The 20491-nt window shown below is 33.7% G+C and overlaps 2 protein-coding genes and 1 pseudogene across 5 annotated transcripts; 1 reads left to right on the top strand and 2 right to left on the bottom strand.

The window, feature by feature from the left end:
- Positions 1–345: 345 nt before the first annotated feature.
- On the bottom strand, positions 346–7769 carry LOC145570299 (putative xyloglucan glycosyltransferase 6). Its single transcript, XM_081629336.1, has 5 exons — positions 6796–7769; positions 4133–4441; positions 3557–3847; positions 3359–3472; positions 346–1687 (listed from the first exon to the last, which is right to left on the bottom strand). The coding sequence occupies exons 1-5, from the start codon at positions 7576–7578 to the stop codon at positions 1049–1051; spliced, it is 2136 nt and encodes a 711-aa protein (XP_081485462.1). The 5' UTR covers positions 7579–7769; the 3' UTR covers positions 346–1048.
- Positions 7770–10035: 2266 nt separating this feature from the next.
- On the bottom strand, positions 10036–11120 carry LOC145570298 (jasmonate-induced protein homolog pseudogene; annotated as a pseudogene). Of its 2 annotated transcripts, none has more exons than XR_014096436.1 (2): positions 10984–11120; positions 10036–10855 (listed from the first exon to the last, which is right to left on the bottom strand). The product of XR_014096436.1 is annotated as a jasmonate-induced protein homolog pseudogene, transcript variant X1 (transcript). The 2 variants fall into 2 exon arrangements; XR_014096437.1 differs by having other exon boundaries at positions 10036–10888; positions 10984–11059.
- Positions 11121–14351: 3231 nt separating this feature from the next.
- LOC145571933 (uncharacterized) lies at positions 14352–20043 on the top strand. 2 transcript variants are annotated; one of them, XM_081630950.1, is made up of 6 exons: positions 14352–14510; positions 14708–14805; positions 16374–16567; positions 16854–16938; positions 19224–19289; positions 19578–20043. In XM_081630950.1, the coding sequence occupies exons 2-6, from the start codon at positions 14722–14724 to the stop codon at positions 19668–19670; spliced, it is 522 nt and encodes a 173-aa protein (XP_081487076.1). In that variant the 5' UTR covers positions 14352–14510; positions 14708–14721; the 3' UTR covers positions 19671–20043. The 2 variants fall into 2 exon arrangements, with proteins under 2 accessions (XP_081487076.1, XP_081487077.1); XM_081630951.1 differs by having other exon boundaries at positions 14409–14510; positions 14718–14805.
- Positions 20044–20491: the final 448 nt, after the last annotated feature.

The raw sequence follows: 20491 nt of genomic DNA, 5'->3' as shown, positions 1-20491 counted from the left end.
GAATTTGTTATATACACTCCGGTGTACCGTACACCCGGAGTCATTTGCTCATTTATTAAAACAGCAAAAATTGATGAGCAAATAACAATAACCCCGGGTATATAGTACCCCCGGGTGTACAGAACAAGCTCTCAATGTACACCAATTTGTAATATTTTGTAATTCAATCGCGAAACCCCGGGTGTACAGAACAAGCTCTCAATATACAGATCTGTAATATTTTGTACTTCAATCGTGAAAAATATCAATGTGTCATTTGGCCTAAAGATATGGTAGTTTATTTTCATTAAAATATCAGATTGAATCATAGAGAATTAAAAAACAAAGAAAACAGACACCACAATACACAGCTAAATACTTGTATAAATTAAAACAAACAAAATGTCTCGATTGTGGGGAGTACACTCATGTTATGTCTTGTCTCGTACAATAAAATCCCATAATGTCTCGAGACGAGACAGGATACAAGAGATAATTTTAGTAATAAACCTTCTATGAGGTAGAATACAACAAAAATGCTATTGATAAATATTTTTATCCGGGCTTCCTATTTTGTATCTAAATAAGAGCAAGAATACAACAGGTCCTGACAGCCTAAACAGACATAAAGAGCAAATTATAACTGATCTAGGACAATATATGACTACTATAAAAGAATGGTTTGACAAATCAACATATTCACCGGAGTCACCTTCCGGTAATTCACAGTAAAAGTATAAGTTCACCACAAACAATCCAAAGCACACCGAGCTTCCCCCACTACAAGGGTCTGCGCCGAAGACCCAGTCTATGTGATACTAAAATTTGTGTAATCTGGCAACTGTAAATATGAACGTCTCCACGAGTGAATAGATACAGATATAGGCTGTAACGCAATGCCAATTGAATAAATAGCTGAACTGTTTGCCAAATTACTTGCGGTCACAGAAGCATTCATTATTCGCACTCCTAGTAAAGGAGATCTTGGCATTGTTTTTGCATGGATCAGATTCTTTGGCTAAGAATTCCTTAACAGGTTGTTACTGCCCAGGCATTGTAACAGAAGGCTTCAACTCACCTGCTCTCCGATCAAATCGAGACCGACAATCAGGAAAGTTATTCCTTGGAATAAAAGGAAATAAAAGTGAATTCCTTGTGCTGATAACAAGCTTCTAACTGAGGCAGTCAACAAAATGAATGCTAGGGTAAGTTCTTTCCTGTACAACCGATTTCTTTTGCTTTTCCCATTTTTCTTGCTCATGTTCAGCTTGTTCAACTCTTCAAGGCCCGAGTCTGATGCGGACCTTGGTAACATGGATGTGTTTACCGAAACTTCAGATTCCTTTTCAGATAAACCGAGGAGATCAGTTTCAGATGATCTTCCTGATTTCTTGGTTACTACCCACTCATAGGAACCTTGAAATCGAAATAATCCAGTAATCATGGCATTGAACTTGGTAACTGACATAGTGTTCTCAAATAGTAAATAGGGGACTATAAACGGGAATGACTGTGGAGCTGGAAGAATATTTAGCAGAGACATGAAACCAGGGACATAACAGACTACCCAAGCTGGTAAATGAGCTTCTGGGAGAAACATAGTCAATGGAAGAATGATGCAGAAGAGAGTGAAGGAATAGAAGGGTAGAATGAGCTTTCGAAGCAAAAAGAAGAGAAATATAAGGTTGAACTTCTTTGTCCAACTCACCTGAAACGTAAAGAGAACAGAAAAGAAATAAGTGTATAAGCAACACAACAAAAGGGTCAATTTTGTACAAATTAAAGTATATTTTATATTATCAACTTACCCCAAGAAGTAAAAAATCAGTTTAAATAAATTTCAACATTGAATATAACTGCCAGCAGGAAACATTACTTTAACTGTATTGATGGGAGCGCTTGTATGGCCACTTGCAACTGCTAGTGCATGGGATCACTAAGAAAAATATATAGGCTAGAACCAACAAAAACTATAAATATTTCTTCCCTAATGAAATGCAAGGAATCAACCCAAGGCTAATATCCGTTTTACTTATGCTAGAAGGTCCAAGAAGTAATCAGAAGAATGCTGAGCTGGAAGTTTGTTAGAAATCAGTTTTGGGGTGGAGGGTATAATAGTAATCCATGGCAAGCCTGATATCCGTTTTACTTATGCTAGAAGGTCCAAGAAGTAATCAGAAGAATGCTGAGCTGGAAGTTTGTTAGATATCAGTTTTGGGGTGGAGGGTATAATAGTAATCCATGAATAAGTTGGTTGTTAGTTTGTTATTTTGATTCTCTGCATTAGCTGTGTTAGCTTGCTTAATTTTGGGTATTAGTAGTAGTTTGGGTTTAGGAGAATGCATGAAAGAAATTAATTGAGAAGTCTGTTTTGGAGAGCTCCTTCCTCTCGAATGAAGGTTCTGTATTATTGAATACTCAGTTTGATAATACAACTATCCCTTTGGCTGCCATTTTTCTATCTCTTCTAGCTTGCCTACTTACTGTTTGCATACTAATCTCTGGCATGAAAATCCAAAATTGATGGTTTAATCCATTCACTAATTCTCACTATACAAAGCTTACAAATTGATTAGCAACTCAGAAATAGAAGCCCATAAGAGATGTGGCTTACTCAAGAAGTCAAGCCCCGACTAAATTGTAGATTCAGAAATATACTTGGGGGAGATCTGTGCAACAGCAGAAATATGGCCTTGAAGCCAAATAGGCAAATAGCCAATATGTATAATTTCTAGAATCCAAAACAAGCTCGATATGATGACTCACTAGCAACAGGCACGTGCCCTAGTAATTTGTACTTTTAGTAGTCATCATAGTGGATGAAGGCCATACCTTTTCATCTACAAGATAGAGTTTCAATATGATTCCCTTTCTTTGTGAAAAGATGTTAAAGCTCAAAAATTTTCTTATACCAACATAAACTCGATTCATAGCTTCAGTTATATTTCTACAAAGTCCCTATAAGAAAAATAATGAGTAATTCAAAAATTCTAGGGGCACTTTGATTCCCTCACCCTCTCCCCTCTCAAGATTCTGGGCTATTGTGATAATTACCTCCACCCCACCCCCACCCCAATGGTATTCTCTACGGTCTAACCCTCAATGAGAAGTGCATTAGGAGCTATATCAACAGGTATGGGTTCCTTTTGGTTTTTTGAATATAACGTGACTAAAAACATATGAGAGTTTGTTCTCCTGCACAATCACTAAAACCTGGTAATAACACTTCCCTGAATTTCCCAACCCAACCCATATTAACCTGGCCCAATTAACAACCAACACAACCTTGAATAATAAGCAGCGAGATTACAAAGGCAAGAAAAAGTAGAAAAAACAGATATGTAAATTTCGAAACATATTGAGAACACAAGTTCCATACCTTAGATCGAATTACTTCCATGAAGCACATACGAAATAATTGCATAGGACCAGAATGCCAGCGATGCTGTTGTTTCTTGTACGCTTCATAAGACTCAGGCAGCTCACAAAGGCACTGCAAAAATATTTCAATTTAGAACAAGCATACTTCATTATTTCATCAACATTTCAAATTATTGGTACTTCAGCTTGTGCCAACCTCTACATCATTGAGAAAGATGAATTTCCATCCACAAAGATGAGCACGGACAGCAACATCCATGTCTTCAACAGTTGTCCTTTCAGACCAGCCACCACAATCCTCTAGAGCCTTGATTCTCCAAACACCAGCTGTTCCATTAAAGCCAAAGAAGTTGATGAACACTCCATTTACTTGCTGCTCAACCTCGAAGTGAAAGGCCAGATTTATGTACTGCAATCTTGTCAGCAAATTTTCATCCTTGTTCACGAAAGCCCACCTTGTTTGGACTAACGCGAGGTCATCATTTCCCTTAAATACAAAGTGGAGAAGAAAGAAAGCATTTAGATGAAGTGCAAATAGTGTAATATCTTTCAAACAAACCATTACAGCACAATATGCAAAGGTTCACCAATTTACTCATTAATCTGAAATTTCTGACAGCATAGGCTAATAGGCCACTGATAACCAGGTTAACCCATAACTTTGAAAGACTATTGTAAAAGTGCATAAATGAAGGAAAATATCAGCAGCTCAACCAAAGTTTATCTACTCAAGCCTAAACAGTAGGAAGTACATAAATAGAAAATAGAGTACCTTGAAATATGGAATAGTTTTCTTCAGAAAATCTGGTGTTGGTTGAAAATCAGCATCAAAGATTGCAACAAACTCGTAATCTTGGACATAGTCACAATTCATTGCAGATTTTAGATTTCCAGCTTTATAACCTGTCCGGATAAGCCGGTGCCTGTATAAGATGCGTACACCCCTTTGTTGCCACTTTTGAACTTCTGCTTTTATCAGCTGTTGGACTTCATGATCATCAGAATCATCCAAAACTTGCACAAGCATTCTTTCCCTAGGCCAGTCCTGGACACATGCTGCTCCAATGGAATTTTGATAGACCTGTTCAACATAAACCACATAACTTTTAGCAGAAGATCAAATATGATCAAAAATGTTTCAACTATATCAGAAGACATGCATGTTGAATCACCAATGCCCCAGAGCATATCAACATACAGCAACTCATTTAGTCTAGTTAGTAACTTCACTGCTTGATTCAAAAGGCAACAAATTTAAGTTTTGCAAGCATGTAATTATAATATTTTGAAGATGCAAATATCTGGCCAGCTAACACATGGAAAAAAGAAAGGATTAGGTCAAGTGAGGAAATTGCAGAGGTGGAATAAAGCTCCCATTTTTAGAAATAGCAATTGAAATTTGCAAAAATGGATGGTTCTTCAAGCTAATGTGTCACTATTTATGATACAAAAATAAAGAAAAGGATTAAATGAACACATAAGGATAAAAGAAAGAGTAATTTCCTACAAAGCTTGTCAAAAACAGACACTTAAAAACTGGATTATAAAGAAAATTTGTTAAAACGTGTAATAATGTTAAGTTAAATTGACAAAAGCTTCAACAACAAAGAAAAAAAGGTTTATTCTCGTGACAAAAGAAGGTAAGCAATGAGAACTAAAGACACTTGGAATTCAAAATCTTTCCAAACATAAACAAAAAATAGATGTTCAGTCGTCAAATCAATCAGTTAGTATTATGAAGATCTTAAGAAGAACTGCTTAGTTGGATGAGAATATAGATCAAGTCTCATTACACAGTAGTTACTATTATTTTTTAGGCCTTAACATCATTTAATGATCTAATTCCTCCATTCCATAAATATGCCAACATGTAGAGTTTATGCTTCCAAACACACAACTTTATGCTTCCAAACACACAACTTCCAAACATACAAGTAAAAATGTAAAAAAGTTGATACTTCGTATGTACATAACGACACTGACTTAAGAAGATCCCATATGAATGTATGTTTCGCTAAGTATAAATCATACTAGACGGTTAAAAGCGAGTACCTGAATAGTGTAAAAGTCCAAATATTGGCATATTCCATGGCATGAAAAAAGCATAAGCTAATTGTATTATTGACTTTCATAGTTTCATTTCAACTCTATAAAAAAACACTAAAAATCTTGCTACATTATCTACTTAGTGCCACTTAATGAACCTTTCTGCTGGTTAGAAAACAAACAGATGTAATATATACTACGTATAAAACTAAAAAGTCCCAAATTTTGATAGCACAATTATATTTTAATCTTGGGCAGGCTACAAGACATATCCAGCTATCTCATAGCATCCATAACGCTTTCTCTCACTATGAATATATGAGGACAATCAATAAAAAGATATTATCAATGGTTTCGTCAAGATGCTATAATTTTGAAACTTCAAAACAGTCCTCACAACACAAGGGTATATAAGAAGCTATCCTCATACGAGTTCTTTAGACAAAACCAGTCCTATGAACTCCCCAAGCTAGTTAAACTTAGAGAAGACTCCTGTCTGTGGTTGGCTGGCAAAATAGATTAACAGTATTGACCACTCAAGATAGATTGCTTTAATTTGGCACTAATACATGTTTTACATCTTAGTCTTGCCACCGTTTATGTGGTCAAACTATGGGAAGTCCAAAAGTCATGAAAAAAAAATTCTTTTTTATGAATCTGTAAAATTACATTTTTTGAAGGAAGATCAATAGATGGATTGGCAGTAAATACTGCCAACCAAGATTGGAGCTTTATGTAAAATGGGTGCTACTTGGAGGGAAAGGAAAGCTCAGAATTAGTAAAGCTACTTTGGGTATATTTAAAAAAATTCAGGCAGTCAGAAACCAGAAAGCCAAATTAAAGGGGCATCTGGGATTCGGATTTTAACATCAATGTGTGATAAGGATGTTATATTTTGAGTATTTTCTTTGTAAAGCTAGGAACTTGTAACATACTAGAATCTGAGTAGTTTAAACTTTATAGGGAGTCAAATGGGTGCTACTTTGGGTATAGGGAAAGGCTTCAATTACTTTCCTTATTGTTTTAGTATCTTGGATAGTAATAAACTAATAATCCAGTATGCCTGGCTTTATTTTATTTATTTAATTTAACACGAACACTTATCGGAATGAAAAGATATCAATTTTAAGATAAAATTTGCAACCACATCATGTGAATCTTCAACAATTAAGGCATGCTCATATTATCATATCAGAATCCATCTTCAAATTTACCCTTAGCTCTACAATTCAACATCCTACTAAATCAAATTCTACAACTTTAATTCCTCTACATCTAGTTCATAATTCAACTATCTCAACTACTATCAAGACAATAAGATAGCAATAAAAAGCACTAAACTTAAAATCAAAACTAAAAACAGGGAAAATGAAACCTACATCATCTTACCTCCCTTTCATTGCACATAGGAATCTGCACCAAAACCATTGGAAAATCCTCCAAGCTATGATCCTCAGACTTGGACGAATACTCCATAGCCGCGACCGGCTTAATCCCTCTCAATTTGATCCAAAAACAACCCAACATCAACACAGCACGATCCACGGATTGCACAAGAAACAACACAATGCAGATATTCGACAAACTCTGCAATGGCGGAGCTAAATACTCCGCCCTAACTCTCAACCAACTAGCATAAACCAATTCAACAAACCCTAACACCTCCGCCTTATGCAACGATGGCGGACTAAAATGCCAGCCTTTAAAGTACGCAATCAACTCAAAACACAGCAAAATCAAAACTACACCTAACAACACCTTAATCAAACGATAAAACCTAGAATTGGACGAATGACGATGCGGCAATGGCGGCGAATCAGCAATTCGCCGATTCGCAGTTCTGAGAAGAGAGAGAAAAGACGCGAAAATCGATGAAATGGAGTGAAGAAATTGCTGGACCTTCAATAAACAGAAGAACGAAAGTTGACGAACACTCCGACTCCGATTCCGACGATCCTTGTGATTGACAGGCGATGAGATTGAATCAGTAGCAGAGATCTCAACTTTGTGAAAATTAGGGTTTTCCGAGGTTGAAGAAGAAGAAGAAGAAGAAATTGTAGTAGCAGAAGCAGCAGAACCTGCTGGTGTTGTTGTATGATTGAGATTGTTGTGAATCTCCTTTTGCTGCTTGTTCCACCATTCTTGAAACTCGGTGTTTGGAGGTCGAGGCATGGAAAAAGCTTGAGGTGAGCTTCAATGGCGGAAAATTGAGATTTGATTTTGAGAAATTTTGATTATAATTTAGTACTTCATTAATTAAATTGTGTGAAATTAGATCTGTTTTATTTATTTATTTATTTATTTGTGTTGTTGGTGGTAATATGTTTATGTTACAGTCATGGGAAGTTGAGGAAGGGAGTGAGAAGGATGTGGGAGGGGTGTTCGTATTTTCTCTCTCCTCTGTCTGATTTAGTGATCCGAAGTTTAAGGGGGGATTAATTAATTTAATAATGCTATAATTAGTAACTTCATTATTGTTTAACGGTGTATATTTCTAAACCCAATTATTTTTTCAACATGGTTGTTGTATACTTACTTGTATGCACGTTTGATGTGATTTTGTAACAACATTGCAAGGTTCAATGTTTTCGGGAGGTATCATCGGTTTTGGGTCTTGGACTCTTGGTTGCGTAATAGGGTTACTTACGGCTAGAGGTGTAAATTCGGGTGTACGGGTTGGGTTCTGTGAAATTAGCTTGGTTTGTTTTAAATTTAAGATATTCTACATTATTGTGTTGAAACAAGTCGAAATCCAAAATTTGGTTTTTTTTTTTTTTTTTTGGGTCGGGTTGGTCGGTCAGTTTTTGACACCTCTAGTTACAGTTAGGACATGAAATGTTGTTGTGTTAATTAATTTAAGTATATTGTACGTATGTTGTATAGTTGTGGTTGTGTTATGTGTATTACAACCAAAAAATTTTGTGATTCTACCTTGTGTATCATACAACTAGTTGAACTAGCTGTAGGATAAAGTATTGTTTCATTCAATGAACTACATTTGTTGTTTCCTATTTATCTCCCTCGGTTCTCTTTGTTGACGACGATAACTCAATTCTCAATAGATAATGCAGTTACAATTACATACATGCTCCCTCTCATTTCTCAACTAATTCTATTAAGAAATGGCAAAAATACCCATGTTCTAGTGTGAGAAATGACGGAAAAAAAACCATGTGATATATTTATACTACATTATTACCCATGCATTTGCATGGTGGTGATAAGTAATTAATCCATATTTTTTTGTATCTTTTGTTGTTGGTAACTTTTCAAGGTTTTTTTTTTTTAATTTTTTATTTAAATGTTTGCTAAAGGAAGATATATTACAAGGATATTTAGACAAAATATATATTTAATGTTGCATTATACTTCGTATATATTGAGCTTATATGTTTAGAGTGGAAGTTAGAGAAATAATATCTATATCTATTAAACACTATTGAATTGGATATATCTAAAAGTAGTATTCCCTCCGTTTTAAATATTTGCTCCATTTCTCCATGCGTGGAGTTTTAGGAGAAATTGAAGAAAGTAATAAAATATGGAGGTAGTGGAGTAGGTGGAAGAATAAAAAATTATAAAAAGCAAAAGTAGTGGAGAGAATTGGAAGAGAGAAAATATGAAATTAATAAAATATGATTTAGGTTGGGTCCACTAGGTGAGAGAAATGAATTAAATATTGTAAAAGCAATCCAAATAAGGAAATGGAGCAAGTATTTAAAAATGGCCAAAAAAAGAAAAGTTGAGCAAGTATTTCAAAACGGAGAGAGTACATAGTATACAACAATATTAATGCAAAATTCAAGTTTTGGATTTTTAGTTTCATGCCAACTCAGTCCTAATTTTTAGCAAGTAAAATGAAAGGGCAAAAAAATGAAATAAAATTAATGATATCATATTTAATTTGGAGGGAAATTTTTTAATGAAATGAAATTATTTTTACTTAATATTTTTTTTAAGGTAAAGTGAACAGAGTCTTATAGACAAAAGTTAGAGAGAGAATGTGGAGAAAAGTACAAGTCATGTGCAAAATTTAAGGGTAATGTAAGAAATAGAATGAATAAAATTTTAAAAAGTAAGGGTATAATATAATAGTATTTACATATTATCCAAAAATAGAACAGGAACAACATTTTAGTACTCCAAAATAAGAAAACAAGAACTATATTATGGACGGGGGGAGTATACTAGCTTTTAAACAATACTTCGTAGTATCAAATTCTATAGTTTAGAAATTGACGAATATCATACTGTTATACTCCCTCCGTCCCTTTATTATATGCCTATTTCTAGCATTTATTACTTACATAATAAAGAGAAATATGCATCGATCTAATTAAGGGACGGAGTGAGTATATTCTTGATCACTCAAACTTTCCGCATGTATTTTGAGTGAAATTATATTATGATCCTCGAGATTTGGGAAAGTAGTTCAAGTTATAATAATATATGGGTATTACATAATATTAACCAACTAAAATATAGGAAGTTAATTCATGAGAAATATGATTTCCTATATGTCAACCAAACACAATTTTAGTATTTCCTGGGCAATAAAATTTCCCATGTATTGTAACTTCATATAGGCATTTAATTCCCATATGCAACCAAACAAGACCTTATTAAGGATAACCAAACAAACACATATGTTTTATTACATATATATACAATAGAGTAATATATATGAATACAAGTCGGGTCAATTATTAAAGTACAATATTAGAATATTTATTTAACATGCAAGCCATGATAAGAACTAGCTAGCCAACATGTATAATTATGAGTGACCCGTGAATATGTACTCGTACTTATTATAAGAGGAAGTATTCCTAGTCCATATAAGTTGTTCGTGCCGTGGTGCTTAAACAGCTCCAAAGCTAGCCCCAACTGATGCGAAGTTGGACCCTGGTTGGATGTTGGCATGAATTGCAGTCTTAGTAGTTGGGTCATAGTAATTAACAAGATCAGTAGATGCATCCAACTTAGTTTGGACTTGATTCCAATTCACATTATTAAAATCAGCAGCTTTGCCACAGGTAACATACACCTTGTTACGTTTCGTTGGGGAAGGATCAATGGGTGCACACCAAGCCATAAGCCATCCACACGGAATTCCTTCTTTGTTTGTGCCTAAATACACTATCGCGCTCTTGGATCCATTCTTAGCATCCGCCTTATGGGTAAAAGTTGCATGAGACCCTTTAGTAATAACTTTAGGATAACTACCCGAAATTTGCCCAAACCAGTTATGAAATTTTGAGAAATTAATACTTGCAAAGGTGGAGTTTGTCATGGCAACAACTGCACTAGTTTGTTTCATATTCTTAGCATCAACAGCTGTATCCTTTTCTGTCGTGCCAATGCTTTTAGCCACCTCTACCATCTTCTCCACGACTGCTTTCTCCGCGTCATTCATAACAATTGCTTCTTGTGCTGAGGCCATTTTTCCCTGTTACATAACGGATACCAATATAATATGCGCCTACAAGTATTTTAATTAAATAAACATGTTTAATTTCAAGCTAGAAATATAAACGGTATTTTTATCAAATTTAAGAGCCCTTAATATGGAATTACCTTGATAGGATATTTGAAGCTTAGGTTATATGTGTAAACTAAAGAAGTTTATTTGTGTTTTACACTATACCAGTAAACTGGCCAACCATTCGCGCCTATTTATATGCAATTCTTACCTTATACCACTACTAGTTTTCGATTATAGAACATTAGTATCGAATTGCAAACTTTAGAAATCCAATCAATATCATTATCTTGCATATATTCTTCACTATTAAAAGTTACGATAGTTGTGCATTTATTCTATCTTATCGTTTCCTACTTTATCATCTTTCTACACATGTCATATATATATATATATATATATACACATGTCAATTCTTGACCCGACTCGGTAACCCGACCTGAGCCGATGCCAAACCCGTTTTACTGAGAGAGAACCCTAAATCTGACCAAACCCAATTGACTTGAAATAGACCCGATTTGACTCATTTATCGAAATTTTGTAATGAACCAGCCAATCTAAACCACTCGAACCAAATGTCCCAAATAACTCGAAATTTGACCCGAATTGACAGGAATCCAATGAGAAGCATCTTAAAATAAGAAGAATGAAAAGGAATCTTGACCATACAATTGCATCCAACGATTCACATTTCACGCTGCAACAAGATGCACATTCAGACAAAATTATGCGCTTTAATTAGTACAAAAGTTATGCGTATCTAATTAAAAAAATTATGCACATTCGTTTTTTTAGTTTCATTTCCCTCTGTATTGTCTCTTTCTCTCTCCTTCATTAAAGTTTATTCAATATTCTAATTTTTAATTTAGATTTAGAGGTGAGAAAATAATTTGGATATTGGGTGAGTATGCTGATGATGACATTAGATTAAAAACCATAGTTTACGAATAGAATTGACGTTGCCGGCAAATGAACTCTCCAATCACCAGAAAAAGATACGATTACTCGTGTATGACGCCGTTTTGAGTTAGGCTTGCCGAAGAAAAAGGAGTTTTAAATATAGGGTAATTAGCTTCTCGAGGAATGGAGGAAATCGAACACATACTATAAAATATTTTTGCAATGAAGTGAATGAATAGAGGATGTCCTAGTTTCTCATGGTGTCTCACATGGCATTTTCGTAAACAAACCAACAACTTTATTCAACTTTGGAGCTCACAATAATGAAAAACGTTGTTGATTTATTCACGAAAATGCCCCCATGAGAAACAAATTTCGTTTCTCACCATAAGAAACAAGGAATTTCCCGAATGGAAATGGTGGCAAAGGTGGAAATGGCGGTGGTAATGGTGGTGATGATGAGAAAGTGTTTGATTGGGAGATGCAGATAAGGAGGAGAGTGAAGGAGCTTGAGGAGATGAGCGTTGGAGGAAGAAAAAGTAGAGGAGTAGTTTAAATCAAATTTTTTATTTTGCACATTTCATTAAGAAAAAAAATGCACATTCAATATAAAAAAAAATGCATATAATAAAATCCTTCTTATTATTCTCATTTTAAGAATTGTCTCATTTTACCCCATATATATATATATATATATACATATATATATACATATATATATATATATATATACATATATATATATATATATGTCAATCCTTACTTAGTATGATTTGAACCCATACATCTAGAATTTGAAATAAGAAATAAGAATTTTATCAAGTGAATTGAACAAATAGTATAATGGGAATAGTATGCATATGAATGTCTAAATTAATTTGTAACTAAATTTAGAATTAAAAAATTGAATCTAATTTTTTTTTTATAATGGGAAAGAATCTAAAAATCTTATACTTTTTCATTTTTTTTTGTCACCCAAGCACGCGTTTTAAAAAGGTGATTTAAAGAGGTACTCCCCTGTGTTTATTTTGACTTTTTGCACTATTATATAATTCACTTTGACTAATGATTGTGATTTATATATAAAAATAAATAAATATAGTCTTGTGGTATTTGTTGGAATTATCTCAATGAATAGTTATTAATATTCAATTATTATAATTTTTACTTATTTTTAATTCAAGATATCATTAGTCAAAGTTTTGTACTAGCATAAGTGCGCAAGAGAAACGTTTCAATTATTTAAACACGAAAGGAGTAAGCGGACAAATGAACTATTTCCTCCGATTTTTTTAATTGCATCACTTTTGTAATTGTGGACTCCTAGACAATTTTTGGAATAGAAAGACAAATGAGAAAAATTAAAAAGACTCCAAGAGAGAGAGATATTTTATTAAATAAAAAGGAAATTGATGCATTTAAATTGAAACTTTTATTTATAAAAAAGCATGATTGCTAAACGCAACCTCTAGTTACTACTATACACCCCTCCTAAATACCATAAATACCCTTCTAAGCTAAAATCATCTTCACGACATTTTTGCCTGCTTTCCTTTCCACCTTCTTCCATACCTAATTTCCAGAAATTTATACCTTTGTTTATTCGAATTACTTACATAATCAATTAGCGAACAATATTCCGAGATCTAATGAATATGAACACGAATCGGATGAAGTTGGGTGACACACGAAATAGGCTCAATCATTTCATACAATTTGAACGAAATATAAAAAAGTGGTTTTATTTTTTTTAAGGATGAAAAGTGGTTTTATTGATTCTACACATAATATATTCGTATGATTCTTATCAAATTCGAAGAAACTAATGTAAAAATCATTACCCATTGCCAATTCAATGTATTTTAAGTTAAATTAATGCACTCTTGTTATTAGAGATTACTTGAGAGGAAAAAAATATAAAATGGTTATTTTCTCCATACATCTAATAAATGAGTGGAATAGAGGCTGCGATATAATTTGAACACTAATGACAAAGAAATGTTCTTGTGATGTTGATGTTTAAATTATTTGGGTTTGTTTGTCATCGTTTTTTGTTTTAAATTTTCTAATTTTTTGAAAATAAAAATCCAAAAATAAAAAACAAGAAAAAGTGTTTCCATTTTTCTATTGCCTTTTAAAAATAGAATGATTTTAATAAGTTTGGCCAAATTTTGATCCATTGTATGAAATATAGTATATGATTTTGAAATCTAGAAAACCAATAAACAGAAACCAAAGTGATATCAAACAAACTATAGGGTGTTTGGTTTATTAAATTAGAATACATTGGTATAGAATCTCATATTAAAGAGGTATGAATTCTAAAACTCATACTCCCTATGTCCCTTTTTTACATTCCTGTTTGTAAAATTACACGGGAATTAAGGAACTAAGAATAAAACAAAACACAATCGGAACTACAAAACATTAAACGAAACATAAAATGATGTCTTTTAATATATAGTTATTAATTGATGATTATTGATAATTTGATACTAATCAACTAGACCATCACTATTAGGGTAAAAATTACTATGCTACTTTTTATTTTTATTTTTTTTAGTAATAGTTGACAAATTTTCACGGACAACACAAAACTCTTACCCTCATATTGAAGTTCGGAGCAGAGCAAGAAAACCCGACGCAAATAGGTAGTCTTTGTAATTAACCATTTTTCAAGTGTTCAACTTTTCCCAGAAATCGAACTGAAGTTTCTCTTCAGGTAGATTATACTTTTCTTAGTTTCTTTCTTTCATTGCTTACCTCAATTTTTTTTGAATTCAAATTAATTTCGATAAAAATTATAAACTATTCATCTTGTTTTTGTGTTGCTTTAAATCATATGACAAACTTTGGATCTTCCATTGAAGAATTTATGTAATCTGGGTTTGTGAATTTTGTATTTGATTTGTGTTGTAGGATTTACAAGAGAGATGGCAAACCAAGGTGCTAAGAAGAGAAAGGAAGAGAATGCTCGTCATATGTCAAATCTTCTTCGCCTGATTATTGGGTGTAATGTAAATTCCTAATTTCTTTTTAAAATTTTTGTTTTTTCTTGTTTTAGATTGTTTTATTACCACTAATTGTAGATGTTCTGATTAGAAGGAATCATCAATTTGTTTGGATTTAATATTTTCATTTTTGGTAAATTCTTTATCTCATGGTTAGTCAGTATTAAGGGTTTGTTCTATTCATCTGTAGTTTAACATAATTGAACTTATTTTAGCTGTAAATTGAAGCTGAACTCGTTATATAATGCGTCTTCTATCAATATTATTGAGAGTCATGAAGTCATCAAATTTACAACCTGCCGTTTGATAATTTTGATTTACATGATACTTGAATCTTTCCCTTTCAAGAGGTTCCGTTCAATTCGAGGTGTTGATTCTAGCATTGCTTGAAATATCATGCTTAATGGTTCCTCATACTCGTTATGTTTCATTATAGTTGTTTCTTGTGACATCGTTGCTTGGTTGATTCAATTTTTTTCTCTCTAGAACTACTTTTCCTACATATGTGGGCTAATTCTTCATTAGTGTTCTGAAGAGCAATTGCATTCTAGGGAGCTTCGTCTTTTCATGATAAACTTTTGTTCATGGATTATGACCCCTGATTCCCTGCAGTGGACTCTTAGTATTTGGTGTTTCACCCTGCTAGAAAAGCTTTCGACTTGAGTTAAAATGTCACACTACTCTCAGTCCGAAATTATCTACACAATGTGGCGTTAGTAGCAATTAGAATAAATAATATATATATCTTTAGCTATGATATAACCTCACCTTGTCCAACTTCATATGAACCTAGTGCATCAACGGTTCAACAGGGGTTATGTGTCAGTACTTATTGTTAAAATGCAAAGCTTTGTGTAAACTTACAATGGTTATAACTGCACTTCATAAGTAGACACCATATCCACCTATTCCTCAGCCTCAGACAACATTTTTTCCCCTTCTCCAAATCAAACTATTGCTCCCTGCCTGTCTATAGATATAAAAAACCAGGGGAGAGCACCTGTGCTCATTCAATATGCCAGAATAGGAAGAAGACAAAAACCAGATCATCCGGAGGAATGAGCTGGAAGTCTGGAACTGCAGCTACTTGTTTGAAACAAGACAATGACTATAATCATCCTAGGGAATGTGTCGGATGTAAATAAATGAGGAGGGCAGAGGGAGTAGGTAGGTATTGAATAGTGTTTTGTTACTTAGGGAACGTGTCGAATGTAAATGAATGGGAGGAGGGCAGAGAGAGTTGTAGCCTCAAGCTCCAAATTATGTAAGCCACCACTTCAGCTTTAATTAATGAATTAATTTTTACCTTAAATTATCATTCTTTTCTGCTTGTAAGTATGTGACCAAGGTGCAGAATCCATAATACTAGACATTATTCTTTTTGTGTATGCCGTGCCTCTTCCCCTTTCTAGGTTGTACAGCTTGTACCTCGTTCTTTTGTGGAGCTTTGTCTCTTAATTACTTGTTTAGTTATTCATTCAATGATTTCATTTGAGTTTTCTGTTGATCAATTAATGAATAAAGGAGAGAATTGTTGATGCAATAATCTAACAAATATAGTTCTCATCATCCAGGTTGTTTACATTTCGGTGAGGATGGTTTTTTATTATTCTTCTTTCACATGGAAGCACTGGATTGGCTTGATATTGACATCTTTGGCTTATGCAATGCCTTATAAACAACTTGCCAGTATGGCCAAACCAGCCTACACAAATGATGGCGAGCTTATTGATGGTGGTTTTGATATGAGTACCGGAGGAGTTTGTGGGTATGGTTACAGTATGTCTTCATTTCTCAGTTTAATACCTTTTGCTTCTTCTTCTTGTTTATGTACCCCCCTTTCCTACAAACAAAAAAAACTAGAAGTAAATGAAGTGTGCTCTGGTGCTATGTTTACAATCTGATTTCCATAATTTTCTACAAATGACTAGATAAAAATCCTGTTTGTGATATTACAAAATGGCTTTTCGATTTTTCTTATCTTTGCTAAATAATCTAGTTCCAGATGTTTAAAAGGAACTTTCCCTAAAATAAATATAAACTATGCATTGCAGGTATTTGCATGACATAATCTACATTACAAGTTTCATTCAGATTGCCTCGCTCATCTCCGACAAATTTTGGTATGCATATTTAGTGGTAAGCCCTATCGCCCTGATTTTTGTATTTGCGTTATGTGAGTGTCTGTTAATGTGTTTTGGTAGGAGGTGGTAGAAATCAAAGTTTTCTCATTCTTGTGTTTTTGTGCTTGACAGAACTCACTAAGCTCCTTATATTTCTTGATCCGTTTAAACCTTGATATTGATAAACATAGCTTGGGACATCTTCATCTTGTTATTTAAGGTATTATTAGTGTAGCATGTGCTGGGCAGCTTCAAAATTTCAGATCTGGCATAGTTTAAGCTGTGTTTACAATAGTGATGTAGAACATAGTTATGAAAGGAAATTTTGATGTAGGAATCCTATTATCCAAAAGATTTTGTATTGTTCAAGTCTTGTACTCCGTATTTCATCATGGCTAATTGAGTAGGCCTTTTTTCCTTAGCTTTGAATAAATATTAACCATTTGTTTGGATTGAAGGAAATGGAGGAAAAGGATGGGAAGGAAAATGGAGGGATGTAGAATCTTTCATTTGGATAACAAATGAGGAAGGAAGAGAATTGGAGGGGAGAGAAATGGAAGAATTAAATTGTAAGAAATTGATCTCTCCAACAATTGACAGATTTGGAAGAAAAACTCATCATCTTTCCCTTTCCCCTCCCTCCCCTTCCTCTCCCCCCCCCCCCCCCCCCTTTCTTTGTCCAAACACACTGTAAAAGACACCATCATGACCGTATTGTTACGTGATCAGCTTTTTGAAAAGGCTGTTTCCCACTCAATGGAGCATATGAGGTTTCTCAAAGGACTCAAACTATAAATACAAGATTTTTAATTTTTTTTTTTTTAACGCTAGTTCAGCTCCTAGGCAATATAAGTTTCAAGACTCTGTGACCAAAAGTTTCAGGATGCACCACCCTTTCCACCCTGTAGTTTCTAGTTTTTTCTTGTTTTTGGGGCCTTCCTCTTGGCTTCACCAAAAGAAACCACCCTTTCCACCCTGTGGTTTGGTGGGTATTTTACAGGTCCTAAGTCCTGACTCTGACATGATTTATTCATGTCAACTGAAATACTCAGTCAAATACAGGATCATATATGATGATAAACTTAAGCACAGTATCAAAAAATTTCTCTCATTTGATGCTCATGGTCTCAGGATGTACAAAGAATATATTATAGTTCTTTGTCTGTCTTCAGCATAATTAATTTCTTCACCGTAGTTGGGTTCATTTAGAGGTCTTATTTCACTTTGCCAGTTGTGGGCTTATAGCAGTCTATGAAAGGATTAGTGGTATTTGACTAATGCTCTATTCAGCTAATTGAATTGCTTTAGGGATGTAAATACATAGAAGAGAAAAAATTTAGTGTTTGTCTTCAGATATGCTGCACGTCTTTATGGAGAATTAGCTTGTACTCTTTCCGATCAGACAAAAAGTGACAAAATTTGATGATTCTTGGCTTCTTGCAAATAATTTTTTTCAATGTTTTTTAGAAAGTATAATACATTAATACAATCAGGTTCGTCTTCTCTCAAGAGTCAAGACTCATACCTAATCCTTTTCTTGCGAATTGATTGATATTTTCTCATTATATATTAATAAATACTTTTTACCCTTTTTGGATGTACATAGATAATTAAGGGACCCTTTTCAGTGTTATACTCAAACTGTTTGATAAAACTGTGATGAGAATTTAGAGCTTATGTCTAGGATCAGCAGCTTTCATAGTTTCCGTAATACATGATTGATGTTGTGAATTTCGCAAGTTTAGAACAATTGTTTTGTTTTCATATCAACATATCTTGGAATGGAGACTGAAGTTAATCTGAAGATTTTTGTTTTTTTTTTTTACCTATGTGAGAATGTTTTTGTGATCGCTTAGATTGTGTGCATCTCTTTAAAAAGGCTGAAATTTATGAAAGTTTTGTGAGTATAAACATGTCTTTCAGTCATTTAAGAACATAAGTTGAAAAGAAAGAGGAACTTCAACAAGGATAAATCTTTTAGAATTAAGTTGATGTTGACTCTTAAAGTGATTCATTTGATGCTGGTTTTGTTTGTGACGGGATATGGAACCTGAGATGACAAAGTAAAGTCATTTTTCCATGGCGTTTTTCAGATTAAGGTTTTGCTGTTTTCTGTGACATAGTAACTTGAGTAATTATGCTTCAACAAAGTTTAATATCTATCAAAATAGTTGGCTTATTCCCTGTTTCCAGAGTTTCATATATAGCTTTTGTGTATTTCAGCAATTACTTCATAGACAGCTTATGTGTAATCTGTTACAATGTATCCTTTCTAAGCAACTTTGCCCATTTTCCATTTAGATACCAGGATTTGCAGCTTACAAAGCCTCTGGCTTCATCAAAGGCTTCCTGTCACACAATTCTGAGGTACCTTCCTTTCTATGCAGTTTTCAGCAATGGTATATACGGAGTATTTTTTTGTGTAATGACAGTAGATTATATACTTCCTCTGTCCAGAGTTATTTTCGCATGAGGTCTCTCCCACTTAAATAAAGGCTATGATATTGTTTTACTTATAGACCATCATGTATTAGTAGTTATATTTCTATCCTCCTTAATTTCTACTACTATGAGATTGTATGCGGCTGTCTATAATGTCAATGGGAATAACAATTTCTCTCTCTCTCTCTCTCCTTTATGACAACTTGTTTGCAGGGGGAAGAGGAGGACGAAAAGACTCGTAAGAAAAGGGAAAAGTTGGAAAGGAAAGCTTCAAGACCCAAATTTTCCAAATCACGAACCAGATAGATCTCTTGAGGTAGTATGCTCTAGAATGCAGATTCGGTACCAACAAAAGTTCACTTAAGGTCTGTATGCTGTTTGCTGTGGTCATGGAATCTTATCAAAAAGTCCATTTAGATTTTTCATCTAGGATAAATATTAATTAGTATGGGACTTGTTTAACTATTGTATCTTCATCATGCAATCTACAAGAAAACCGGGAAACTCCTAGATTCTTTTAGTACCATTGATGAAAATATTGCTAAATTATACATCTACAAGAATTTCATGTAAAGGCCATATATCTGGATTTTGCTGTGATACGACCAAATGCCATAAATCTATCTTATGTTGGACAAAAGTAAAGCCATTTATGGTGCCTAATGTGTTCTATTACATATTCTTTTTGTTATGTTGTCCCATATAAGCATAAAGAAATATAGTAATAGATTTGTTGGATTAGTTTCAATATATATATTTTATAGTTAACTTTTGATAATATTTTAAGTATTTGTTAGCAAATGTGCCAAAAAGAAATCATGTTAAGTAAAAAAAAAACTACTACCTGTCTAGTACAGAGTATGTGGTATGTTTCTACATTTGAATTTCTACGGAGAGAGAGACTAAGGTATACTTTATGTGTTCCATAAAGCAAATTTGTGGGATGATAGAGGATTAGAGGGTAAGAACGTAAGATGGAAAACAGTACCAAAAAGTACAAATGTATAAGTGCATAGAACAAATATAAGCATATGAGGAATGAATTCGAGAAGTGGTTAAACCTTTTGAAATCCAGGATCTTGATTGTCGAAAAAGAGAGAACAACAGTAGAAGGGATGTACATAGTC

Source organism: Chenopodium album, chromosome 12, assembly GCF_948465745.1.
Source record: "Chenopodium album chromosome 12, dcCheAlbu1.1, whole genome shotgun sequence".
In the NCBI taxonomy this organism is placed as follows: Eukaryota; Viridiplantae; Streptophyta; class Magnoliopsida; order Caryophyllales; family Amaranthaceae; genus Chenopodium; species Chenopodium album.
The sequence above is the reverse complement of the archived record's forward strand: the minus strand, read 5'-3'. Positions and strand labels throughout refer to the sequence as shown.